Consider the following 13,789-nt stretch of genomic DNA (forward strand, 5'->3'; position numbering starts at 1 on the left):
TTAGTTTGACTTATGTCAGAAAAACTGAAACAACAAGAGTCCAGGTAGACTTACCTCTTTACCACCCCAAATCAAAAATTAATCTTTCAAAAAACAAACAAACAAACAAACAAAAAACAACAGTGCTGGGCACAAGGTAGGGACTCAATAAAATATGAAGAATAAATATTGAATAATTATTTTTACTGAGACTAAATTGAGTTCCAGTTCTACTTGGGTTTTCCCTAAAGTTCACAACACAGAAAGCTCTTAATATATAAAAGACTATATTTTAAAAAATTAAGAAAAGGACAGGTTGAAATTTAACTAGCGTACCAACTTGGATTTCCTTCCAAGAGGATTCAAAGTGGAAACATGCATTTTATCTTGCTTTGCTGGTTCATAAATAAATAAATCAATTTGTAGACTTCACATAAGTCAATTTTAAGTCAAATGTAAGACCCTTCTACTCAACCTCTGCGGAAAACAAACAGCTTTTATTCTATTCATAGTAGTTCTAGATTGAAGTCCTAACAAGTTTTTCCATCCTGAAAAATTCCAAATTTCTTACAACTTACCCCTAATTTTGGGACTGCAGCTTAAGTATATGAGATTAAACACCATAAAAAGCTGCAAGACGCTCTTTTAAGGGAAGCGGAAACTGGTCAGAGAAACGCCTCCAATTTTCATCTCCAACTTGATTTTTAAATCCATGAAGGATCTGCAAAATGTAAATAATCATTAAATAATCAGTAACAAAAGAGGAACTTGTATCTGCATAGCTTCTGAAATCAAACACTATTGATTATTCTAAAATTTTACTCATTTTAAAGTATTCTCAAACTTGGTTGAAATCTGTATCATTCCATGTCTTGCCCAAAAGCACCTCATAGGATATACTGCACACTTTGCTTTGAGGTTAGAATTCAGTTAAGAGTCCTAGTAAAAGAAGTACTCTAAGCAACTTTGCCAAAATAGTAATGAAAAGCAAGCATAAAGGTATAGAATCCACCCAAGGGATTAAAATTTTTATGCCATATTTTCAAACTGAAAATATACAAAGCTTTGGGTTCATTGTTGCAACTATATAGTTCACTATTGAGGGGTGACTAGAATTAATCCAAAGGCGCATTACTGAAACAGACAGGTTTAATCCTTGCTTTGACTACTAAGACTGACTTTGTTCAACAGATCATATTATACTCCAATCTTAGTCAGTCATTTTTGAAAATATATCCTGTTTTGCATGGGCCTCCCTGGTGGCTCAGATGCTAAAGAATCTGCCTGCAATGCAAGAGACCGAGGTTTGATCCCTGGGTCGGGAAGATCCCCTGGAGAAGAGAATGGCAACCCACTCCAGTATTCCTGAAGAATTCCATGGACAGGAGCCTGGCAAGGGGACAGGTTGCAAAGGGTCGGACACAACTGGGCAACTAACAAACTACTTATTTAGTATAGCTGGGATAATGGGTCTACACCAATCAGTGGTACTGCTTGAGAAAACATTTTAAAAGTATGTACTCTATTGAAACAAAGTCACGACTGTATATCAAGAAAAGAAAGTCAACTTCTTTACCAAAACAAAGTTTACATAGCCTACCAAAACTGACTCAAAGAGTCTAAGTCTCATATGAAATAAAAACATAATTTATTTCCCAACTAGGACTGCAACAGTTACAAGATATGCATCATAAAGACTTTTTAGTTACCTTACAGAACATGTCTCTCAGATCATCTTTTGGATTAATCCATGATGCAACAGCATCACAAAAAAATATAAAATCCTGTAATAAGCAAGAAATACATCTTATATTGATACTATATTTGTCAAACACTACAAAAGACATATGTAAACCTCAGAATATATACCAAGAGAATTCTAGGTAAAAAAAAAAAAATAACAACTATGATAAGGAATTGTAAGTGATTTCTTAATGGTTGTCCTTAAGACTCCACCTTATCAAGGAATATCTAACTCATACAGTTTATATTAGAATTTAGTGCCTTCTTGTATTTCATTTTACATTACAGAACAAAACCCCAGTCTAGTAAATGCATAGCATCAGCAAAGACTGAAAACATCAAGTAAGCACCAGTTCAAAAAAACCTTCATTTATAGAATTAAAGAATTCTATAAATTCAGTAATTTTACAGTGCTGAATCGCTGAGAAATAATTTTAAGCTAGTTAAATATACATCAAATAAATTTTATTTAAAGTATATGAAAATTAATAGGCCTAAGTTTCAAGATCCGTCTTCAGACAGAAATGTAAATGAAATGACCATTAAGTTAGAACAAAAATTATGCAGTTACCAATAGCAACTAATCCAACTCAACTCAGACAAACAAAAAAAACTCCCAATGCTTAGACTGTTATTTAAAAGACAATCAGGTTATTCTGACTAAAAGAACAAGATAATAGGTATATACTTGAAATACTCCACTTAAGTATTTTCCAATCTCAACTATCTTACTGAAACAGTTCAACATACAAAATATTGCTGATGGTGTGAGATACAGACTACTTTAAATTTTACTATTAAATTCAGAGAACCTCATTAACTCCAAAATTCACTAATATCAAAATATGTACATAAAACACATATTTAGGCAAATAAAATGCATGTGCCTAAAATCTATGGTGTATTCAAATTATGATTCCTATGTCTTCCCAATATTGAAAGCTGATGTTAAAAATTTAAATTATATAATCATGCAAAATTTGTAATTGGTAGTGATTTCATGACTACACATGTGTTACTTTCGTGTTCTTAAACATTAATTCAAAAAGCAAAACAACAACAAAAAAAATCCCTATAGGAAAATGCTCCTTCTTGATATGGTATATACTACCTATCAGATACCTCTAAAACATATTTAAAGTGACAGAAAGTTCTTAAGCTTTGGGAAAAAACCAAGAAACTCAATGCCAGAAGGTTATTTTGCCGCTAGTGAAATTGAAAGATTTTATTTTCCAGTTCTATTTTGTGTACATGGTTCAGTGCCTATTTTCTACACATCAATTAAAAAAATGTTCCAAGCACCAATCTCTTAAAAGTGAAAGGTTTTCTTGAAAACCTTTCTTACACTTTCTTTTCCTTACAATTTCTATCTGTTGAGGAATGTGGGGCATTTAACCTAAAGCCCCACAGCCTGTATTTTGTTGATTTCATACATCTGGTGTCAATCAACATGTTCCTTTACATTTTACGTGTAAGTTGGATCCAGACGTTTGATCAGATTCACGTTTGGTATTGTTGCCAAATAATTCTTTAAATGCTAAAGATGTCTAAATATAATCTGAACTAGTATAGGAAACAAAATAAGGATAATAAATCAAAGTTAAAGCAGTTATAATGGTTGACTCAGAACTCTTTTATTTACTAAATAAGAGAAAGAGTATCCTATTTAATCATTCTCTTAAATATAGAGAGCCTCAAACTCAGGAAATTTACATTCACTGTTTTAGGAAGCATTTACAAATAAATGAGATCTCAAAGGATGAAAGAAACTTTGGCTTAATTCAAGTCAAGAATATAACTTTTATTCTTCCAATCTGTTATTATTATAAGCCACAACAGAAAAAAAGATTTAAAAAATAAAAATAGATATTATCAATTCAAGGTATTAAGAAATATACATTGAAAACACGTTTCAGTATCTTCAGTAAAAACAGATAATATTTTCATAATTATAGTTTAAAAATACCTCCCTTCCTTTAAAGTTTAATAATTCAGAACATTAAAAAATAAAACCTTATGATGAACATCTTACTTGGATTACTCCACTGGGATTCACACTGATCATGGTACAAATCCCGCGAAATGCTGAATCCTTTTCCTCATTGTCCCTTATGTTTCTCAGAGAGGTGCACCTATTAAATTATAGAATTGAGTTTAGCATTTAAATAAAAAGTAAGTTCAACTACAATTCTAATGGACAGTATTTAATGGAATAAGCACCAGAGTAGAGATAATGTTTATATTCAAAGAATTTTCATAAAGCTTAAGCTTCTCATACTATATTATGTTAGGCCCATCTAGTCTCAATACAGTGAAAACCTTCAAATTCACAATTCTTACCAATAGATTGCATCTAAGTAATAACAACTGATTTTAATCTCCCATTTACACTATTAATTAGCTTGAGCCAAGAGTAAATTATCAATTTTTAAAACTGTATTATGACTTGTATTCCATTAAACACTACTAAAAATGACTTGAAAGACTGTCAATTGAAAGAAGCAGAACATAGGATATACTGCCACAATAGAAACTATTACTATATAACTTATGGTGTAGATGTTTAATTTTTACATTAACAAGCAAATAAGATTTTTATACATAACAAATTTAAACATGTATTTCTTAATGCAATCCAAATTTTCAAATTAATTCTAAAAAGTAAACATAATGCAGAAACCTAAAATTTATAGAATTTGCATGCATCTTTATTTTACTGGTGGATATTTAAATGCTTTTTATGTATAATCAAGCTTTTTAACACAGCAAGCATGTGACAATCTTATCCCATGCATCAATTAGTCGTTAGCCACAACATAAAATAAATATACATGACGATGCTACTGAAAACCTCACAAACCCGATAGGACAAGATTAGTCACATGGTTGGCAATGATTAAGGATTGTGATTTTTGTAACCAACTGAAAATATATCTAAAAGTGAGATAGAAAGAGAAAGAAAGAGTGAAGAAAAATGAATTAAAAAAAAAAGATTGAATAATACACACCAGGGTCTTATAAACTGCTGTAGCATGGGGGCCACCTCTTGAGGACAAACGTAACCAAGACGACCAATTGTTATTGCTAAGGTAACGCAATCACGGTTATACACCACCAAACGCCAACCAAGACATGAGCAAATGAGGGGGAAGGAGAAAAAATAAAGAAAAAACAACAAATAACTCAGAAACAGAAACCAACAGAATTTGTGTATGATAATAAACATAAGATTTCACCAGTGCTGTTTATTACCACCCCCTATAATAAGGGGCAGCAACATATATGGCATACTCTTGGAAAAAGAAAAACAAAAGGAATTAAAAAAACTTTAAAGATTGAGAGAACACCAAAAACCAGGATGAACTGCTTTTCTCGCTCAATCAAGTGTTAAAAGATAATCTGTTAATAAAAACGATGAGCGGATTAAATAGCTATAGATTCTTCCTTCACAGTCAGTTAAAATTCCAGAGTTTAATAATGAAATCTAGCCCCCCCTCCAAGAAATAATAAATGTAAATGATTACATTTCTGAATTGTCTATTCAAACATACTTCTCAGAAGTTAAAATCTTTCTCACTTCTTCATACTGCTTTTTAAAAGTGATTTTTATTCTTTGCAATTATCTAGGAATTTAATCAAAATTTTGGTTTATTTTTGGTTTGTTTGCCAACATTTCCAAAATAAGCCAGTGGACCATTTCTTGCCTGACATCAAAATCAATGATCAAATTTTAGGTGTTATGGTACATATTGAATAAATGGATTGGAGAATTGCTGTGCTATGTCAAAATCCCATTCCAAAAAAACAATTCTAATGGTAACAATTCTAATTTCAAGTCCTATTTGACAAAAGGAAAATTTAGTCCACTGTAATGGCATGTGATATGTGGACCAAAGGAACAAATATTCTGTCCTTGATATGAAATGCACAGCACAAAATGATAGATAATAAAACACATGATCACATGCTAATATTTTATTTTTAAAAATCTGAAGTGGGAATCAATCAAATATAAATTCACCATCAAAATTCAGTTAAGTTCTTGAACTTACAAAGAGCTAAAACAAGTGCAACTCAGAACTGCATTGTGCAGTTCAAAGGTACATACATATAAATACATTTATACACAATGGGAAAAAAAATACAAACAGAAAACAAACCATGAGGTGCTTTAATGGTGTTCTCTCAAAAACTTACAGGTTAACCTTTCATAAAAAAAGGGTGGGGAGGGGGGTAAAGAAAAATGTTTAAGGATTACTTGAAGCAAACTACACAGATAATACTAAAATCCAGCAGATTCATATGAAGCAAGAGAAAGAAAACCTATGTTCAAAAGACACAAACTATGCAACATTCTCATTAAACAGGCAAGTATGAACAATCCAATGAAACATGCGATAAAGCAGATGATGGTCCATTGAGAAAGTTCAGTGTAGGATATACTAATTAGAAAAAAAGCAAGTAACTGCAAACACTAAGGAATTGACTTTATGAAATATTAAGACAATGGTATTAATAATTAAGTTGCTAAAATCTACAGATATTACCCACAGACAATTTTAATAATTAATCTCTCCTCCTTTGGGTAAGGAATAAGAAACATTTTCTGCAGTCACTTGTGATAAGAATAATCCAGTGAATCCCAAGTGTATTTCTTAATGGTACAAATTCAATCCATCAACTTGAAAGGCATTATCAACTACCTCTTGATTTACTTAGGGTAGATTCATACTTAGAATATAATCTTATCAATAAAGCCAATTTGTTCAAGGAACTATATAGCAAATTCACCAGCTGATATCCCACAAGAAACTTTAATATACATTACACTCAACATTTATTTGCAGTTATGCATTCACATTTAAAAATAAATAAGAAGTTTTTTAATGTTCAACAGTAATTTTATAATGGCAAGTGTTTCAAATCTGAATGTCATGTATAGGTACTGCATTCTAAAGAGATAAACACCTGACAAGATTTCATAACCATCCTACACATAAGTTTTTGAGCTTTTTAGCAGGAAAATCTAATTCACTTTAAGATACAAACAGTACCCATACAGCCAAACAGCCATATAACTGTTTCATAATTAAAAGACTTCCTTCCATACCAATAATCACATTAGGATATAATAAACTTTCTACAATTAAAAACCATAAAATTAAAATACCTTTGAAGATAAAGTTATTTAGAAAAACTTATTTAAATCTTTGTCCAGTATTTTGGTAAGGTATTCATTGACTATGACTATACTGCTGGAACTGTCTTTAGTATATGAAGAAAAGGACATGCCTGATTGAAAACAAAATTTACACTTTAAATAATCATTAGCAAAAAGGCAGAGCAAGAAGAAATCACCCTGCAATGTGTTCTATAGTATGGAAGGTACTCTTTAATATAAACATGCTCTCTATAAATGCAAAAGAGAAACAAGCCTTCTGAATAAAAATCCCACAAGATACTGCTCAAGTTCCCAATTTGAAGAAAAGTATACAACAAAATACAAAATACGTATGCCATTATTAACAGACTAACTACCACAATACAATCTATTTTGGGCTACATTTTTACTTATTAAAAAAAAATTCTCCCCAGCTAGCAGTTACTCTGAATTAATGAAAAATTCATATAGTTATCTGAGCTGGGGTCCATTTTAGGGAGTATTAAAACACTGTAGCAGAGGAAAAAAGTGTTTTTTGGAAAGTTTCTGGAAACTGGCTATGGAATGAAGCTCAAACAGTTCATTTCATGACTGAGAATCCCAAACACCCGTTAATTAATAAGCTGGGTTTCTAAAGCTAGCTTTGCTTTGGTTTCTCTACGCATCTTAACTTAAAATGACAAGGCAGATCGTTTTCTCTTCACCGTTAACAGTTCAGTCGTATGGTACCTGTATTCTCTAACAACGTCTTTGGTGTGTTGGGTCTGTTAATGATTTCTACAAGCTGGTGCAACACCATAGGAATGTAAGGCTGCATCTCTATACCTAGATCATCCCCGAGAGAGAAACAAAAAAAGAAATATTTCATTGTTAAAATATCAATGCAAAATATGTTGCCCCCTTCACTGTGATATGTTATATATTTACATAGGTAAAGCTCATTAGAAAAAGGCAATTACAAAAATACTAAGTTATCTAAAAATTTTTATGTTTGTAAATGGGAGGCGGGGGTGGGGTGGGGGGGTGGCGGGGTGGGTTGGCGGGGCGGGAATCTTACCCATTTGAATGGAGATCTCTCCAATTGCCCATGTGGCATTATTGCAGACTGAAATGAATTCTGGATTGAGGTTGGTTCCCAATATTGGCATGAAATCAGCTAGGAAAAAAAAAAAAAGCTTTTGTTTTGTGCTTTAAAGGACATCTACCAGATGGAAACTGAAACCTAGGCAAAATATAACCTTTAAAAAAACAAAGTGTTGGCAATAATTATCTTAAGAAAATGAAGGAGGAAATATCTGGCCACTGAACTTTCATGTGAAGTAGCCCCAGTTTCGGAGAAGGCAATGGCACCCCACTCCCGTACTTTTTGCATTACAGGCAGATTCTTTACCAACTGCACCACCTATAATAAGCAGCAAAGCTAGGATTTGATCCCAGGCAGTCTGGCTGTGAGAGAAGGCAATGGCAACCCACTCCAGTACTCTTGCCTGGAAAATCCCATGGATGGAGGGGCCTGGTGAGCTGTAGTCCATGGGGTCGCTAGGAGTCGGACACCACTGAGCGACTTCACTTTCACTTTTCACTTTCATGCATTGGAGGAGGAAATGGCAACCCACTCCAGTGTTCTTGCCTGGAGAATCCCAGGGACGGGGGAGCCTGGTGGGCTGCCATCTATGGGGTCAACCAGAGTCGGACACAACTGAAGCGACTTAGCAGCAGCAGCCCCAGTTTGGTTTCATTTTAAGTATCATTAAAAAGAGTTGGTCAGAGTAATTTCTCTTGGCATCAGACAGAAAATTTTATTTTAAATATCTCACTTTAAAAGTGAAAATATGATACAATAGGAACTTCTTCAAAGCTGTTTTTTCACACACAAAGATTTTTTTAAATCAATGATTTTGGTTTTTATAGTAACATTTACTCTAATGTCAGATTGTGGTCTCTGAATATCATCTTCCATTTAAAAGGAAAAATGGAATGTCAGGAGTTCATACTAACACTCCAATAACTAACACGAACAAAAACTAAACTCTTGAAATATAATACAGGACTTGTGCAAGATGCTGGAAATCAATTTGTTCAAAACTGGTAAAGATAAAGAAACAAGCAATAATCCTGCCTCTTCTATATGATTTGTCAAAGTCAGTCACTCAGTCATGTTCAAATCTTTGCGACCCTATGGACTATAGCCTGCCAGACTCCTCTGTTCATAGGATTTTTCAGGCAAGAATGCTGTAGTAGGTTGCCACTCCCTTCTCCAGAGGATCTTCCCCACACGAGGACTGAACCTGGGTCTCTTGCATTACAGGCAGATTCTTTACCATCTGAGCCACCTATGGGCAATAATTTATTGATATGGGAAATATCTCTACATATGTATTCTCTCTACTGTATGAAGAATTAGAATATCATTTTTTAATCCCTAATAAACCAGTTGATTTCACAATTTCTCAGTCTCGGCAATACTGATAATCTGGGTCAGATTATTCTATTGTAGGGGGCTGTCTCACATTACAGGATATTTAGAAACATCCTTCACCCCTACCCACCAGACACCAGTAACATCTTCCCTGTGTAACAGTGTCTCCAGATATTGCCAAATTACTCTTGAGAAAACTAACCTAGAAAATAATCCACGGTTTGTAACATTAAAAACAGAGAAAAACCAGACACTGTATCTCTTAAAGAAGGTACTTGACCTATAAAGTCTTAAAAAAAAAAAAATCTTTTCATACAAATTTAAACTCAAAAACTTCAATCAGATGGAAAGTATCTGCAGAACAAGGTTTTCCATAAAGCAATAATTCACCACAATTTCATTTAGAGTAGGTAGGCTTAAACTTGATGCCTTACCTTAATACATCATAATTAATGTTATTATTCAAGTTCAGAAACACATTACTGAAAAATACAACTGGCAATTGAGTGAAGGTCAAAAGATACAACCTTTTGGTTCTAAAATAAATTCGGTTCTGGGGGATGTAGTGTATCACAGTATGACTACAGTGAATAGTGTGTGTGTGTGTGTTCAGTCACTCAGTCATGTCCAGCTCTTTGTGACCCCATGGACCGTATGGCCACCAGGCTCTTCTGTCTATGAGATTTTCCTGGAAAGAATACCGGAGTGGGTTGCCATTTCCTTCTCCAGGGAATCTTCCCAACCCAGGGATAGAACCTGTGTTACCTACCTACATCCTCTGCATTGGCAAGTAAATTCTTTACCACTGAGCCACCTGGGAAGTTCACAGTTAATAATACTGTATTGTTTATTTGAAAGTTGCTAAGACAGTAGATCTTAAAAGTTCTCAATCCACACACAAGTCTTGATATATGTCAATTACATCTTAAAAAAAAAAAAAACAACAACTGGAGGGGGGCCTCCCAAAGCACACTATATCATCAAATGAAAAAAAATTTTAACATGAATATTTTAAACCAAGAGTAAATGATGGGGTCTAGAAATGAAGAAAATTAACCAAAATTTGATTTAATCTATGGGTCTGACAGCAATTCAGTTTATATTATTCAAGCAACTGCTCATTACCTTCACAAAAGGCTAAGACAAACACTACGCCACTAAAACAGGGAAACAAAAAATTCATTTACTTTTAAGAATACGGAAATTTCCTACAGTTTATGCTGATTTATCATGAGAAAACCTGATTATATTATTATTTCTGGGTACCTCTACCAAAAAGAAAGGCCATTTAAGAAGTATCTATGAACTAGCATATAGGACCAAGGTTCACAGGTGGGTATGTCCCTTACTCTAAAGCAATACTTTTCCAACTTTTCTTCAGCAACATGAACACCTAATGAGCCGCTGAAATGATGGTGAATTCAAGGAAACAAGAGAATAAGGGTTTCCAAACCACCTGCTTCAGTCAGAGTAGAATTAACCAGTACATGACTTCAGTTTAATAATAAAAACCACAGCTGATGAAAAATAATGTTAAAAACCACATCACAGCAATAGAAAATATTCATACCTATACAAGGTTTAACATGCTGAAAGCAAGCTTTTGTCAGGTCACCTAGCAGGGCGAAGGAACTCTGTCGAACCTCTGGCATTTTATCCTGCAAGAAAGAAGCAGAAATTAATCCCAATGTGACACAGAGAATCAAAAGTTTCTATTCATTTTAATTTAGTAAATCTCACCTGCATGCACTGATACATTAGTGTTAGAATGTTACTTCGTGCTACCAGCTGTTCAATGTTGCCTCCAAGTCCTTCAGCCAGGCCACTGAGTAAATCAAGGGCCACTATCATAAAATCTTTATCTGGAGCCTCATATTGATCCGGTTGAGCATTGTTCAGCTGAAATTACACACAATTTTTTGAAAACTTACTTTAAACCAATTACTGAAAATGTTTTTATGCATTACGCCTATCCTTAGAAAAATGTTTCTGATGCCAAGAAGGGAGAGATATAAAAAACTTTTTTAAATACCATGGCTTGTGCAAGAGTCTTCTGTACTAGGTTTACGCAACGCTGATACACAGGTTCACAGTACGGAAGGAAGCCAGACTGCAGAGCTGTGGCAACTGAAGACAGGCACTAGAAAGGATAAAGCAGATGCATATAACACTTTCAGGTATAATTAAGATTATGATAAATGCTTGAAAGTGTACTCAATAAAATCCTGGTCATTTCTACTCTTCTGTAGTATAGCAGTTTATCTTTTCAAACCTCTCTTTTGGATGCGGTTGTTGCTGCTAAGTTTACTAGCTGGTCAAGGGAGGTTTCCTCAGAAAAAAAAGTTAAGGTTTCTATAATGAACATTATCTTTCAGGAACAAATTTCAGTATTACATATTCCTATTTCTTCTCCTCAAATATGAGAGATTTATTTATCTTCCCATCTTGGTCAATAATGTGGGTAGATCTCAGAATGTGGGCACATTCTGAGCCTTGCCTGGAAATAAATATATTTAGCTATAATTATTATTCTTATTCTGTTGGGCCCAGAATTAGCCATTGCTCTTTGTCACAGAAGTTTTTACTTTGTTGTGTAGGGACCATTCAAGGCAGAAGTGGTGACCCCTGAAATAACAGGGGAGACTAGAATGACTGATCCTTTAACATGACTGATAGAATGGCTCTATCAAAATCAATTCATCCAGATTTAAGTTGGCACATTTGAGTGTGTGTTCAGTTATTTGAATAGCATATAAACTTGGTGTGGGGGGGGGGGGGGGGGGAGGTGTTTAAAAAAAGTATTTAAATACATGAAAAACAAAACTTCAAACTATATAGAAAAGGTGTCAATGCTACTTCACATGTATATGAGTATATATATGCATAAACAATAGATTAAAGAATTTAAGCTGTATCAATTATGACATGGCTGTATATCTACATGAAGAAATACAGTTAAGTAGAAACAGACATATATATATATATATATATATATATACACACTCATATGGAAAGATCTCCAAGGATAATTTACTATCAAGTACAACAGGTTAGAAAACACAAATTCAATAGTTTGTCCCTGGTGGCTCAGCAGTAAAGAATCCCCCTGCAATGCAGAGACAAAATTCAATGGCTGGATCGGGGAGATCCCCTGGAGGAGGACATGGCAACCCACTCCAGCATTCTTGCCAGGAAAATCCCATGCAGAGGTAAGAGGTGCCTGGTGGGCTACCCTACATGTGGGGCAGAGTTGGACACGACAGAAGAGACTGAGCATACAGGTCAAGTTATATGGAGTTGCACGTTTATTCAGCATTTTAACAGAAATGGTTCAGAATGTAAATTAACACTTATTACATATAGTCATTATAGGTCTGAACATGTGTTTTTTTGATGAAAAACAGGTTAACTAAATGTTGCCAGCCTAGTATACCTCTGAAGGGAATGGCTACCCACTCTAATATCCTTGCCTGGGGAATTTCATGGACAGAGGAGCCTGGCAGGCTACAGTCCATGGGGTTGCAGAGTCTGGTGCAGCTGTGTGACTAACAAACATACACATGGTCAGCAGCATACCTCAAGTAAAGGGAAGAGATCTTTATCTTCATCCTTTAACATGTTCCATTTCTGGATCAGTGGAGGCATTAGCATCTGGATATATTCCTAAATTACAATGATGAAAAACACAGAAAGCTCCACTACCATATGTAAACAAGTCCATACCGAGTCTATGAAAACTAAAATCCATTTAGAGTAATTGTATAAAATTTTTACAGAAAGAATTTTAAGACTTATTCTTTGAATTTTTTTAGTCCCATGACCTGAGACATATAATATGACTTGCTGTTCAGCAGGTTATAAATGACAGATAAATTTATTAAAGACATTTGTAGAAAAAGATTCATAATCATTTAAATGTTCTTACTAAGACAGAAGAATCCCTGCAATCAAATCAATAAACAGTCATCATGTAAACAGGAGCATTCCAAGTAGTCTAATCTAAGACATTAGGAAACCCCCTACCAAACAAAATCAAAACAACCATCAAAGCAAACCCACAAACAAGTGTCCTGCACCAAGTGTTAAGCATAACCTATAAACACAGACTGTTTCTTAAGATGTTTTACAGTGTAATCATAAACATGAAGTCTATTCTTCAGCAGGGGATTTCAAGCTATATTAAAATTCAAATATTAAACCCCATTTACAAACAAATTCATCCATCTCTTCTATTCTTAACTCTGAAATCCAGAGTATAAAACCTTTATCCCCTTTCCTTTTGTCCCTCAAAAAGGTGTTGGTATATTCATGTGATAAGCTGTTCTAATTTTCACACCCTGCACGTATTTCTTTTTTTAAAATATTATTTAAAAGTATACTTGCGATCTTTTTCAGCCCTATAGTCTTAAAGCAGCAAACACTAAGTGTTCACACCTCCCTAAACATTTTTCAAATATATGATATATTGAGTATAACTATGCTTTATA

General features: G+C 34.0%; 1 protein-coding gene across 3 annotated transcripts in view; it reads right to left on the reverse strand.

Moving 5' to 3' along the window:
* Positions 1 to 13,789, reverse strand: part of TNPO1 (transportin 1) — a 95,035-nt gene that overhangs the window by 6,140 nt on the left and 75,106 nt on the right. For all 3 annotated transcript variants that reach the window (XM_006062107.4, XM_006062109.4, XM_006062108.4), the window contains exons 15-24: positions 12,879 to 12,965; positions 11,335 to 11,442; positions 11,043 to 11,201; positions 10,873 to 10,960; positions 7,941 to 8,039; positions 7,613 to 7,708; positions 4,731 to 4,806; positions 3,755 to 3,854; positions 1,689 to 1,763; positions 558 to 700 (exon numbers count right to left, since the gene is read on the reverse strand). In XM_006062107.4, coding sequence (XP_006062169.1) covers positions 593 to 700; positions 1,689 to 1,763; positions 3,755 to 3,854; positions 4,731 to 4,806; positions 7,613 to 7,708; positions 7,941 to 8,039; positions 10,873 to 10,960; positions 11,043 to 11,201; positions 11,335 to 11,442; positions 12,879 to 12,965 — 996 coding nt within the window. In that variant the 3' untranslated portion in view covers positions 558 to 592. The remainder of the gene's footprint in view (positions 1 to 557; positions 701 to 1,688; positions 1,764 to 3,754; positions 3,855 to 4,730; positions 4,807 to 7,612; positions 7,709 to 7,940; positions 8,040 to 10,872; positions 10,961 to 11,042; positions 11,202 to 11,334; positions 11,443 to 12,878; positions 12,966 to 13,789) is intronic.

This window comes from Bubalus bubalis, chromosome 19 (assembly GCF_019923935.1).
Source record: "Bubalus bubalis isolate 160015118507 breed Murrah chromosome 19, NDDB_SH_1, whole genome shotgun sequence".
In the NCBI taxonomy this organism is placed as follows: Eukaryota; Metazoa; Chordata; class Mammalia; order Artiodactyla; family Bovidae; genus Bubalus; species Bubalus bubalis.